This window comes from Macrotis lagotis, chromosome X (genome assembly GCF_037893015.1).
Source record: "Macrotis lagotis isolate mMagLag1 chromosome X, bilby.v1.9.chrom.fasta, whole genome shotgun sequence".
Lineage (NCBI taxonomy): Eukaryota > Metazoa > Chordata > Mammalia > Peramelemorphia > Peramelidae > Macrotis > Macrotis lagotis.
The window spans coordinates 95,709,814-95,722,179 of NC_133666.1; the positions used below are offsets into that span (position 1 = coordinate 95,709,814).

At 37.3% G+C, this 12,366-nt stretch overlaps 1 protein-coding gene across 14 annotated transcripts in view; it reads right to left on the reverse strand.

Moving 5' to 3' along the window:
* The window catches only part of SUSD1 (sushi domain containing 1), a 396,750-nt gene extending 390,101 nt beyond the window's left edge, over nt 1–6,649 (reverse strand). For 9 of the 14 annotated variants that reach the window (XR_012472619.1, XM_074207538.1, XM_074207542.1 and 6 more), the window contains exon 1: nt 6,186–6,649. Coding sequence is in view for 13 of the 14 variants with exons in the window: in XM_074207538.1 (XP_074063639.1) it covers nt 6,186–6,342 (157 nt within the window). In the remaining variant the exon portion in view is untranslated. The remainder of the gene's footprint in view (nt 1–6,185) is intronic. The other 5 variants (XM_074207548.1, XM_074207545.1, XM_074207543.1 and 2 more) reach the window with 2 other exon arrangements.
* Between the last annotated feature and the right edge of the window lie 5,717 nt (nt 6,650–12,366).

The following is a 12,366-nucleotide window of genomic DNA, read 5'->3' on the forward strand; positions in this document are numbered from 1 at the left end:
GTGATTTAAAAAATCTTTGCATCAAGTTTTTCTTGATAAATGTCTCATTTCCAAGATATATATGGAAAAGATTCAGATTTATACGACTAAGATCCATTTGCCAATATACATGATCAAAAGATATGAACAAGCAGTTTTCAAAGAAAGAAATCTAAGCTATTAAAATCATAAAATATCCTCTAATAAACTAATAATCAAATAAATGTAAATTAAAGGGACTTTGAGGTTTCATCTCACATCTGTCTGATTACCAAAAATGACAAATATCATTTGGAAATAGAGGTACATTGCTGCACTGTTACTGGAGCTGTAAATTGGTCCACCTCTTATGAAAGGTATTTTGGAATTATTTCAAGGAAGTTATCAAACTGTGCATTTCCTATGACCTAATTGTACCATTACTAGCCTCATATCTCAACAAATTAAAAGGAGTAAAAAGATCCATATGTTCAAAAATATTTATTCTGTTTATGGTTGTCAAAAATTGGAAACTAAGGGGATATCTATTGGGAAATGGATAAACAGATTGTGGTATATGAATATAATGGAATATTATTATGATGCCTTAAAATGATAAAATAGACAATTTCAATTGAGAACAATTTATGAAATAATGAATAACAAAGGAGTAGAACTAGGAGACCAATTTATCCAATAACATTACAGAGAATAACAGTTTTGAAAAACTGTAGAACTCGTATCAACCAAAAAATAAACCAAATCCAAAAGAATAAACATGCCACTTACCGCTTGAAAGAAAGGTGGTGAATTATGAAAGAGAGGCCATAAACTTTGAAAAAGAGATGTTGACTTTTTAGACTTGGCTAATGTGGGAATTTGTTTTGCCAAACTATGAAGTTAAATAGTTATAGATTTTGTTTTTGTTTTTCTTAATGAGAAGATTTGTTGAGAGGAGATTTTCTTTTCAGTTTTTTTTTCTAATACTTGTTGTAGTATCCAAAGGACTTAAGATGAAAGATGCAATCTACCTCCAGAGAAAGGGCTAATAGAGGCTGAGTGCAGATTGAAGCATTTTTTTTTGGCCTTCTTTATTCTTCTTGGGAGTTTTTTGGTCTGCATTTTCTTTTGCAAGACAGCTAACATGGAAATGTTTTGTGACTACATATGTATAATCTATATCAATTGCTTGCCTTCTCAAGGAGAGGGGAGGGGAAAGCATGTGGGAGAGAATTTGGAATTCAAAATTTAAAAAATGAAATGTTAAAAAATTTTTTACATGCAATTGAGAAAAAAGTAAAAAATTAAAAACAAAATATTTGTACAAAATTTAAAAAATTTAATTCTTACATAAATGTGACATTATATGCTATATATAAATTTTTAAATCAAAAACAAAATGTATGTACAAAATAAATAAAAATACTTGCTACTTGATAAAAATTAAACTATATATAAATAAAAGAGAGCTTTATAGGGAGTATAAGGCACTAGTACTGAGCATAATATATTTATCACCTCCCTCAATATTAGCCTTAAATCGCATTAGCTTTCATAACCATGACATATTCATATTGACTCATGAAGTTCATAGTCAACTAGTACCCAAGCATCTACCTTTTCACGTGTAATGCATATTGAAGGTCCACTTGTAATGTCTAATTAATCAATAACTAGAAAAAAAATCAATTAATTCAACAATGGTTTACAGACAGACTTTGAACAGTAACCAAGTTTGCTTTGACTTTGTTTTGCTTTCCCAGGATACCTTGATTAAAGTCATAACACTCCTCATCATGATCTGCTCATATATCTCACATAAAAAGTGCTTTCCCCGGTAAGACCAGTCAGTTGACTTTATAAACTTCAAAGTATGCAACTTTAAGTATGCAACAGTTTTTTTTAACCCATATTATCTGTCTTAGAAGAATAACATGGTAGGTACTGAACAACTGTTTCTATGGGACAAGTGTTTGTGCAAAGACCATGAGAAGAAAGTAGAATATTTTTTTTAAGATTTTTTGCAAGGCAATGGGGTTAAGTGGCTTGCCCAAGGCCACACAGCTAGGTAATTATTAAGTGTCTGAAGTCGAATTTGAACTCAGGTACTCCTGACTCCAGGGCCAGTGCTCTATTCACTGCGCCACTAGCCACCCTGAAAGTAGAGTATTCTTTTGGGAGAAGGATGCACAATACCAAAACAATTGGCTATATAAGGTACCTAAACAGAGCTGACAACATTAAACATCTACCTTTGTGATATCAATTTACAGAAGCAAAGTACTGAAGTTAAAAAGGTATTTAGATATCATTGACTCTAAGCCCCTTATTTTGGACAGCCAGGTAGCACAGTGAATCAAGCACTGGACTTGGAAGACTCATCTTCATGAGTTTAATCTGGCCACAGACACTAATAAGCTGTGTTACCCTGGGTAAGCCACTTAAGCTTCTTTGCTTTAGTTGGTAAATGTAAAATGAACTGGGGAAGAAAATAATAAACCACTGCAATATCTCTACCAAGAAAACCGCAATTAGGGTCACAAAAAGTTGAATATAGCTGAAAAACAATTTAACAATTTAACAAAACTCCCTCATATTAGAAATTAATTAGTTGAAGTTCAGAAAACTCAAATGAATAATTGTTGGTATATCATCTCCTCCATTAGACCATGAGCTCCTTCAGAGCAATATTTTCCAATATAATAAATAATATAACATAACATAACATAACATAACAATATAACATAATTAATATAACAGAATGTAACAGAATATAACAGAATATAATAGAATATAATAGACATATATATTTCCCCCTCCCCCCATGCCTCTCCCCCCCCCCCCATCCTCACCCCCCCAGCACTTAGCACAATGGCAGTTGTGGTTTGGTTTAAAGGTATGGTCAAGTAGCTCCAATTGAATTCTCTTTATTTATTTGTTTGTTTATCTGTTTGTCTATTTGTTTGTTTGCTTGTTTGTTTAAGGCTGTGGTGTTAAATGACTTGCCCAAGGTCACAAATTTAGGCAATTATTAAGTATCTAAGGCTGGATTTAAACTCAGATCCTCCTGACTCCAGGGTCAGTACTCTATCCATTGCTCCACCTAGCTGCCCCTTGCTCCAACTAATCTTAATGAACTTTATCAAAACCTGGTTTTCCAGGTTTTGTTTCAAGAAATCATAAATGAAAACTACATGAGACAAAGAAGTTAATCGACCCACTTTTTAGAAAGAAAAAACAATGGTAGCATAAAAAAATAAGGGGAAAAAAATCTATCCTTCAAACCCCAAGATATCTTGCAAAGTATACGGGATAAATGTTAATTGCTAGTCAACTAATTCAGTAGATCAAGACTATATAACTAATAAATTGCAAAGCTTGGAGAGGAGAGATCTTCTTTGTCCAATATATTTCTTTCATTTAACCACCTTGCTGTCATTATTTGAGCAAAGGGGAGAAGGCTCCTCTATTTAAGGGGGAAAACAAAGGAAAAACCCTTCCCTACCTCATCAGTGATGTTCCAAATTCCACAGAAAGTAGCTATTTCTTTAGATTCAGACAGTCCCTTTTAATATATCCCTAGAATGAAGATAGCAAGGAAATTTTGCCAATTTCTCATTGTTACAGTGGTCAGCAAATTACTTGGGACAAACAATAGTTTTGATATGGATTTATTTTGAGCCAACAATATTTATTCATCTGGTTTTATTGACAATAGGCTGATTCAGAACTGATCTTGACCAAATGTAATAAGATTGATCTAATTCCCCAAATTTAATTAGTTCTCTGTCAACTGAGTGCTAGATCTCATGCCATTGAGATATATTTCTTTTTTCTAATTTTGCCATGGTTCTAAGAATGGATATTACTCTAAGGAAGTTACAACATTTAAGAAGAACACTTTAATGCAGTATCTGTTGATGTTGGGAGTCAATCACTGCAAAGATCATTCATGTTATCAATAAATTAGTATTTTTCCCCCAGAAACACAAGGGAAATATGTCAGAAAACTAAAAATGAGCACAAAAACTGTTAATTATTGTTGTGAAACAGCTTATAAATCTGAATCATTTCCTGTACTAGATTTCACTGTGTGGTAAGGACATAGAAAAATAAGACACAGTCCCTGATTTCAAGGAGTTAAAAAATTTGAATGGAGAGATAATAAATGCAGGGGCAGCTAGGTGGCGCAGTGGATAGAGCACCAGCCCTAGAGTCAGGAGTACCTGAGTTCAAATCTGGCCTCAGACACTAAGTAATTACCTAACTGTGTGGCCTTGGGCAAGTCACTTAACCCCATTGCCCTGCAGAAATCTAAAAAAAGTTTGTTTCTGGAGAGATAATAAATGCTGATAAAAATAGCTATAAATTTAGATGGGAAATGACTATACAATAGTAAAAGTGCAGATGAAGTACTATGAGAGTACATGTAGGAACAATGACTTCTGACTAGGAAAAGCAGGGAACGTTTCATGGAGAAAGAAGCTTTTGCCCTAGGTCTTGAAGGAAGTGTGGAAATTTTTCATGGAGAAAGTAGCTCTTGCTCCGGGTCTTGAAGGAAGTGTGGAAATTTTGACAGGTGGAATGAATACAGGGTATTGAAAAAGATAAACAAAGAGCCCCTAGTTTGGGAAAGCACTCACATCTTATATTTCATGTTCCCCTAGTATATTCCTTATACATAGTGAGAATGGAATAAATATAAAAAGTAAATAAATTCATTATATGTTTATTAATTTTATATTATAAACAATTTATCCAAGATATAGAAATGTTCATGGAGTTTAGATGGTTATATTATGTGTGTTGATGTGCATGTGTGTGTATATATGTTTGTGTGCATGTACATATATATGCATACACTCATATATATATATATATATATACAGTGATGTATTAGTGGTTGAAACTGTATGTACATATATATGTACTATAAAGTATATATGTGTATTTAGAAATGTGTTTACACACATTATAGATATAGATATAGATCATGTTCTAGAGTTTGGTTATTTCAAGATATACAGTTTATATAAATGATATGCTATCTTCTTTCCTCTGTGTAAATTTCTTATACCTAGCATTCAAGGCCCTGTAAAATCTGCTCCAACTTGTCTTTCCAATTTTTTCTTCCACCATTCTCCTTCATGCAATCAACAATTTAGTCAAAATATAGAATTCATAATCTTCTTTTCCTCCCTCTTACTTATCCCACCTCTTGGAAAGAAGTGCTTTTGCTCATGCTTTGCCTTATGCCTTTTCTTTCTACCTATAGCTATTGATATGAGGTCTATAATACTATGCAAACAGCCCTGGCTTTGGAACCAGAAGACCTGTCTCATATCCTGCCTTTCTCACTTATTACCTGTGTAACCTTGGCCTTATCCCTTAACCTAGTTGAGCCTAATTAGTAAAATGAGTGAGTTGGACAGAAAGCTTCTAAGGTCTCTTCCAATTCTAAATTGATGACACCAAATATCACTATTGCTTCAAGACCCAACTCAGCTGTCACCTCCATCCTTGATGCCTGTTAAAAGTGCTCTTTCAGATTTCTCATAGCTTTTGAAATCCTCCTCTTTCATTCCATTTAGTTCTGTTTGTTATTAATGTAGCTTTTTCCGCAGACCATAAGCCTTGAAAGACAGGGGCTATATCTTTAAGAACCTCAGTTTGTAATTATTTCATTGAACTTTGTGTCCACCACATGTCATTTAATCTCTCTAAATCTTAATTTCTTCATCTGTCAAATGGAAGTAAAATTTCTATAGCATCCATTTCACTGGGTTAGATAAGACTCAAATGAATAAAATGTGTCAAGCATTTTGACTAATGTGACAGATATTATTATTGGCATTTTTCAAACTGTACTTCCTTTGTTTATCAGGCAATATACCTCAGGAATGTTTGTAGTGTTACTAGAAGAGAGAAAAAGGGAAGATGGAGAGAAAGGAGAGAGGAAGAGTAAGAAAAGGAGAGAGGGGGGCGGGGGGAAGAAATATGACTAAAAATAATCAAATCGTCCTGCTCCGTAGGCATAGGAGCTATACCTGGGTCAACAGGGTTGGGGGGGTTAATTTCTTACACCTCTGTGAGCTCTGGAGATGGGTGTGTCGTCTTCCCCCCAGGGTTGCGCGCCCTATAAACAGCGCAGGCCTGGCCCTTGGGAGCCGCCCTAGTCTTGATCCACCCTCAATGATGCCCAGCTGCAGGGGAGCCAACTCACTTACCCGGGACGCCCAGGGCGCGGCTGGCTGGGTGCAACAGCTGCACCAGCAGGAGCTGGAGGAGCAGGAGGAGGAAAAGCCCGCCCTGCCGCCCCTGAAGGAAGGGGAAGGAGCCGTTCGTGCAGATGCCTCTGCAGGGGTCCCTGCCCTCACGGACCATGTCTGCAGGCCCCCTGTCCTATGTTTAGCCACGCTCCTCTGAGGGGGGCCGGAGGGCACTAGGTATCTCTGCGGGTCTGGGGACTGGGCTTCTCCGGAGCTGTCAGATAAACCCTCCTCCGCCCCCTGGGAAGGGGTAGCCGGTGTCAGTTTCCGGACTAGGGAGGGTGTGGGTTGTGAGATGCAGGGCGGGGCAGGGGGGAAGAAAGGGCGCCCCTCAACCCTCTTGGGGCAACTAATGCTTCCCTGGAACTTTCTATTAAAAAAGATTTGTGTGACTCTTCCGATTGCCAAAGCCCTTCCTTACCTACCCTTCTGAGCTCCCAGCTGCCCCTCCCCGTCTGCCAGCGCCCCCTTTCTCAGCCGCGGCTGTGGGCGCACACGCGATACGAGCCTCCCTTTCTCCCCCAAACTGACATTTCCTCTTTCTCAACCACACTGTGCCCCCACCCCTCCTCCCGCTGGGTCCATTTCCAGACCAGCGTGAGTGGTGGCCCTGATAAGGGCTGCATGTGCTCTCCTACTTTAAAAAAATGCTGTCAAGGAAAGGTTAAAAATAAACCATTCTTTACTGTTTTGTGGCAGTGCTCAAATAAAGAAGAGACAATAGTGGCATTATATTTTATTTCAAAAAAATGATAGCTGCCACGCAATTATAATAAGTTTGACCTCACAAACTAGTTGAGAAAATGCAATTTGCTCCCCACTTTGGTATCTGTCGGGGGACATTGGGAGGGAAATGTTGCAAATAGTATTATAGCTTTCTATTTTTTTCCAATTTTTAATTTTATTAAGAATTGAAGATGTAGATTGAAAAAGATAGCATTGAAAATAAGGCTTTTTTGTTGCTCTGGTTTGATTTTTTTTTAGGCAGTTTTCTGTGACTCTTTGGGGAACTTACTCCAACTACCTGATCCTAAATTTTCCCACTCTTAAAATGAGGAAAATTAGAAGAGATGGTGTCCAAGGTCTATCCCCAAGCTAAATCCCTTGGTTTTATAGGTGTGTCTCAACAAAAATAAAAAACAAACGAAAAAAATCCTAGACCAAAGAAGTGAGTGGCATGTGGTTTTTCTGCAGTTTTTCCAACTTAACTCACAGATATAGAACATTTTATGGTTCCAAGTGCTCAGTCTCATTTGATCAATTCAGTAAGGAGGGAGGTGGGGAATGAAGGTTGTTCCGAGGTTTATTTTCCACTATTTGTAAATAAAAAACTTGAGAACTCCTCTGAGCAAAAAAAGGAGAAAGTCTTTCTGGAGAGAAGGGCACACTCCCAAGTTTCACAAAGGTAGTGAAGATCAAGGAGCTGCCCAATTGACAGTCAAGCAAGATTATATGACCTAACGATCCCCTCCTCCTGCCTATCCTCTCTCTCTTTCCACTCATTGTTTAGTCTTCAGAGTTACATTCTATTCATGAGAATCTACCCCAGCAACAAAAGTAAAGAATGAAAGGTTTTCATAAATATTACCTCAAATATCAAAAAGACTTTTTAAAATAATACTCTTTATTTGATTAAAGAATTTGTATTCTTTGTGTATCAAAAAAGACTTTTAAAGAGCTATGTCTATCTAAATGAAATAATGTCTGAGTATGCAAGGTCTTCTATTATCCTCCTAGTCAATCTTATCATCAAACAAGAGGCTTATGAGTTTCTTTGGAATGTAAGGTTTTCTCATGGGAAAAGTCTACTATCCTTTTGGTAGTCAGTAAAAATAGCCTTATCAAAAATTAGGAGAATGAGCTACCTGTTTGTAATACAAGGATCTTTCTTCTTGAAACAGTTGAAGAATAATGGTTTGGGGGGGGGGGTGGCTAGGTGGCTCAGTGGATAGAGCACCAGCCCTGGAGTCAGGAGTGCCTGAGTTCAATTATGACCTCAGATACTTAGCTGTGTGGCCTTGGGCAAGCCACTTAACCCCATTGCCTTGCAAAAACCTAAAAAACAAACAAATAAAAAAGAATAATAGTTTGTTATTTCTTTAATATTGCTTGCTTTTCCCTTTTGCAATAAAGGCCTGAGCTTCAAGCAAAGATATTTAACTTCAAGTAACCCTTTTCTACACTCCTGGTTAAGTGAGTATTATATTACTGTTTAGTTGTTTTTCATTTATGTTCAACTCATCACTACCCCAATTTGGGGTTCTTTTGGCCAAGATTCTGGAGTGGTTGCCATTTCTTTTTCCAGTTCATTTTACAGATGCAGAAATTGAGGCAAGCAGGGTAAAGTGATTTGCCCACTCAGGTCTTCCTGATTTCAGGTCCAGTATTCCATCCATTTTACCACCTACCTGCATTGAAGTTGGTATCATGGGATCACAGAATTATCATTTAGGAGCTAGGAAAGTACCTAAAAGTCCAAATTCCTTATTTTACAGATGAGAGTAAGAGTTCAGAATCAGGTAGCTAATAAATTTCTTAATCAGGATTTGAATTCGGATCTTCCTGATTCCATGGAGCAGCTAGATGGATGAGGCAAACTAGGTGACCTAAGGTGTATCATGCCCAGCCTAGAATCAGGAAGACTCATCTTCCTGAGTTCAATCGATCCTCGGACATTTACCAGACATGTGACCCTGGGCAAGTCATTTAACCTTGTTGGCCTTAGTTTCTTCATCAGTAAAATGAGTTACATAGAGATCCATTCCAGTATCTTTACCAAATAAAGCAAAACAAAGCAAAAAAACAAGCAAAATAATCTTTGCCCAAAAAAAGCAAAAAAACAAAAACTCAAAAAAAAGCGCATTACAAAGAGTCAGATACAACTGAAACAAATAAACAACTTTCTGATCCTAAGTCTGACACTTACTCTACTATGAAATCCTCGTGGTTAAAACTGGATTTAGCCAGGCATGGTAGGGAATCCCTTATAATCTTACTTCTTGAGAGTCTGAGGTTGATGTATTACTTGAGTTCAAATGTTTTGAGGTATAGTAAGCCCTAAGCAGATCAAGTGTTCACACTCAGTTGGAGAACAGCTCCTGAGAACAAGACAACTAAACTGCCTAGTGGATAGAGCACTGGCCCTGTAGTCAAGAGGATCCAGATTCTAAACTGGTCTCAGACATTTACTAGCTGTGTGACCTTGGGCAAATCACCTAACCCCAATTGCCTCAAATCCAGGGCTTAGCACCTCACGCAAATCCAATTCATGTGCATGTCATAACATCACCTTCTTGATATCTTGGTCTTCTTTGAAAATGAAGGACAAACATCATCTAGGTTAAGGGAAAGAAGTCTCTAATCTGGCCTAAGGAGGAGTGAAACAGTCCAGGTTGGAAATGGAACAAGTTAAAGTTTCTCTACTAATCAGCAATAGGATCAGCCAGGGAGGGGTCATTGTACTTACCACCTATTTGAAGTGGGAAGATTAATCCTACTTGCCTAGAAGTTACTTTTTTACACCTTTTCCTGGGTCCTACTTAAGGGAATTTGTGGAAGTGTCTGGACTCTTTGCTATTGGCTTCACTGGTAGTTTCTCAATGGTAGGGGATCCCCTGCACCTCAATTCCATTTATCAGTTTACCAGTCATTAACTTTTATATGGAACATTTACTTCAAAAGTATAATAAGGAAAACTATACAAACATATAACCCTTTATACTGTACCACATTATACTCTGAAGAGGGAAGGGTATTAAGTTCTCACTTCTTATAATAGTTTCAAGTTTTTTGGTATTTAAGTCCCAATCACCTTGACTTTTTAGAGTTTTCCTTTTGTGCTGGATGGTTGCAACATGACTGGATGACACATTCAATGGAGGTTGTGTACCACATGTCTCAAACTGAGGAAAAATAAAACTGAACAAAACCAATACTCCAAAGCCATTTCATGGAGTCATAAAGGAGAACAGGTGAAAGTAGTCTTTTTCAATTCACTGGTTCAGGTCATGGTGCCTTCCTTGAGGGTGAACTGTGACTTTTGGCATCACAATCAATCAAAGAAGTTTTTTTTTTTCACCCACATGGTAAGGAAACTCAGGATGTCTTCTTCCAGGAAGGTCATTCCCTCTGATACAGTAATTTGTGATACCTAACTAGGTAATTCTCATATCTCACAGAATGATTTTTTTTTTAGTTTTTTTTTCAAGGCAAATAGGGTTAAGTGGCTTGCCCAAGGCCACACAGCTAGGTAATTATTAAGTGTCTGAGACTGGATTTGAATGCCACCTAGCTGCCCCGAGAATGATTTTTTTTATAGGCAAGCAAGTCATCTTTTGCTTCATTTCTTACCTTGCCTTAAATCACTGAATCATTGAATGAGTGTTGCCTCAGATGAACTGAGACCTGGGAAATACTTAAGCTTAAAAAGGTCAAGGTTTTCCCACTGCATCTGAGGCCATCTTCTAGAGTGTCCTGACTGTTGAACTATTGACTCTGGAAGAGAGTGAGGCTGATGATTGGGCAGTCCTGCCTCACTTAAATCCAAATCACTTTCAAGTCATTACATCACTCTTCTGATGTCATTGGCCCTCTTCAAGAATAAAGAATGAACAACAACAATCTGCTTCCAAAGTAGCCTCCATTACATATATATATTTGCAACAAGGAAAATTCAGATAAGTCTATCCCCTGTCACCAATCCACCCCTTCCCTACCATTTAGCAGACAGAGTAACCAAAGTAAAAGGACATAACACAATGCTTTCAAAATCACAGACAAACTAGTCTTTGAAGTCCAGGTCTCTAATGAGACCTTTTTTTTTTTTTAGCTTTTTGCAAGGCAATGGGGTTAAGTGGTTTGACCAAGGTAACACAGATAGGTAATTATTAAGTGTTTGAGGCTGGATTTGAACTCAGGTACTCCTGATTCCAGAGACAGTGCTCTATCCACTGTGTCACCTAGCCACCCCCTAATGAGATCTTTATGGCCCATAGGTTAGGAATGATCAGAGCAGAAGAACACACTGTCAGGAGAAGATTAGTCTAATCTGAGTTTCACTACCCACTCTTGGCTTCAGTTTAAAATTTAGAGCAAGAAGAGACCTTAGAGATCTTATAATCCATCCCTCTTATTATAAAAGTGGGGAAACTAAGGCTCAGAAGATTTAGAAGCTCATTCAGCTAGGTCCTCTGGTCTCTATAATCTTTCCAGTTATGGAAATATCTATGATTATTATCTGTGCATGACAAGGTGGGGTGTGGTTGACATGGTCAATGCCTGCCATCAGTTGCTCGTTCCACATCATGCATACACATTTACTGTTTGATTTGTGGCTGCAGCTGCTATCTTTGTGACATTTCTTTAGACTAGACCAATAGTCCTCAACTTCAGAAACTCTTTTGAAAAAAATTAATGAATCCCCACATGATAGTAGCTGCACTACTAACCAAAAGCTACCATGAATTCAGTAGCATGTTTAAATCAATTTGTATTTTATTAATACAACAGCATATTCATAAATTTGAAAAAGATTACTAAGGGCATGACAATTATTTAATCTACAGAATATATGTTTTCTTATTTGTTATGGTACTGAAGCACACTGCCTATTTTTGCGGAAGCTAAATAAAGATCAAAACGGCAGTGTTTGGTGTATAATGTGTATTTGCAATACTCTTGCAATAATCCAATCTTTATAAAAACAATCTCTTGAGAACTCACACAAACTAACATGGTGATCAAAAGAAGCAATATAAGGACAATCTCAAGGTCTCTGTCCAACATGGTGTGACCATTTCAAAGAAGGCACTATGATCTATGAGTAAAATTAGCATTGCAGTAGCTCAAAAAAACAAACATAAAAATATAAGATGAGTATATTTAGAGATATCTCCCTTCTAAATGCTCACACAGACTATTTGTGGCCAACCTATATGGTAGAGATTTCTGAGCTTATGCTGTTCTGCTCGGCCACAGCCAGACATACTGTACCTTGACTGCAACATAGTGGTATCCTTTCGGTTGTCTTTGAGTATGATTTAGACAGCTCAAGTTGATAGGGTTGCCCCCCCCCCCACCCTGCACCTGCAATTGGTCTCTCTACAGATACTATAATTAATTATAATTAATTAATTGGTGA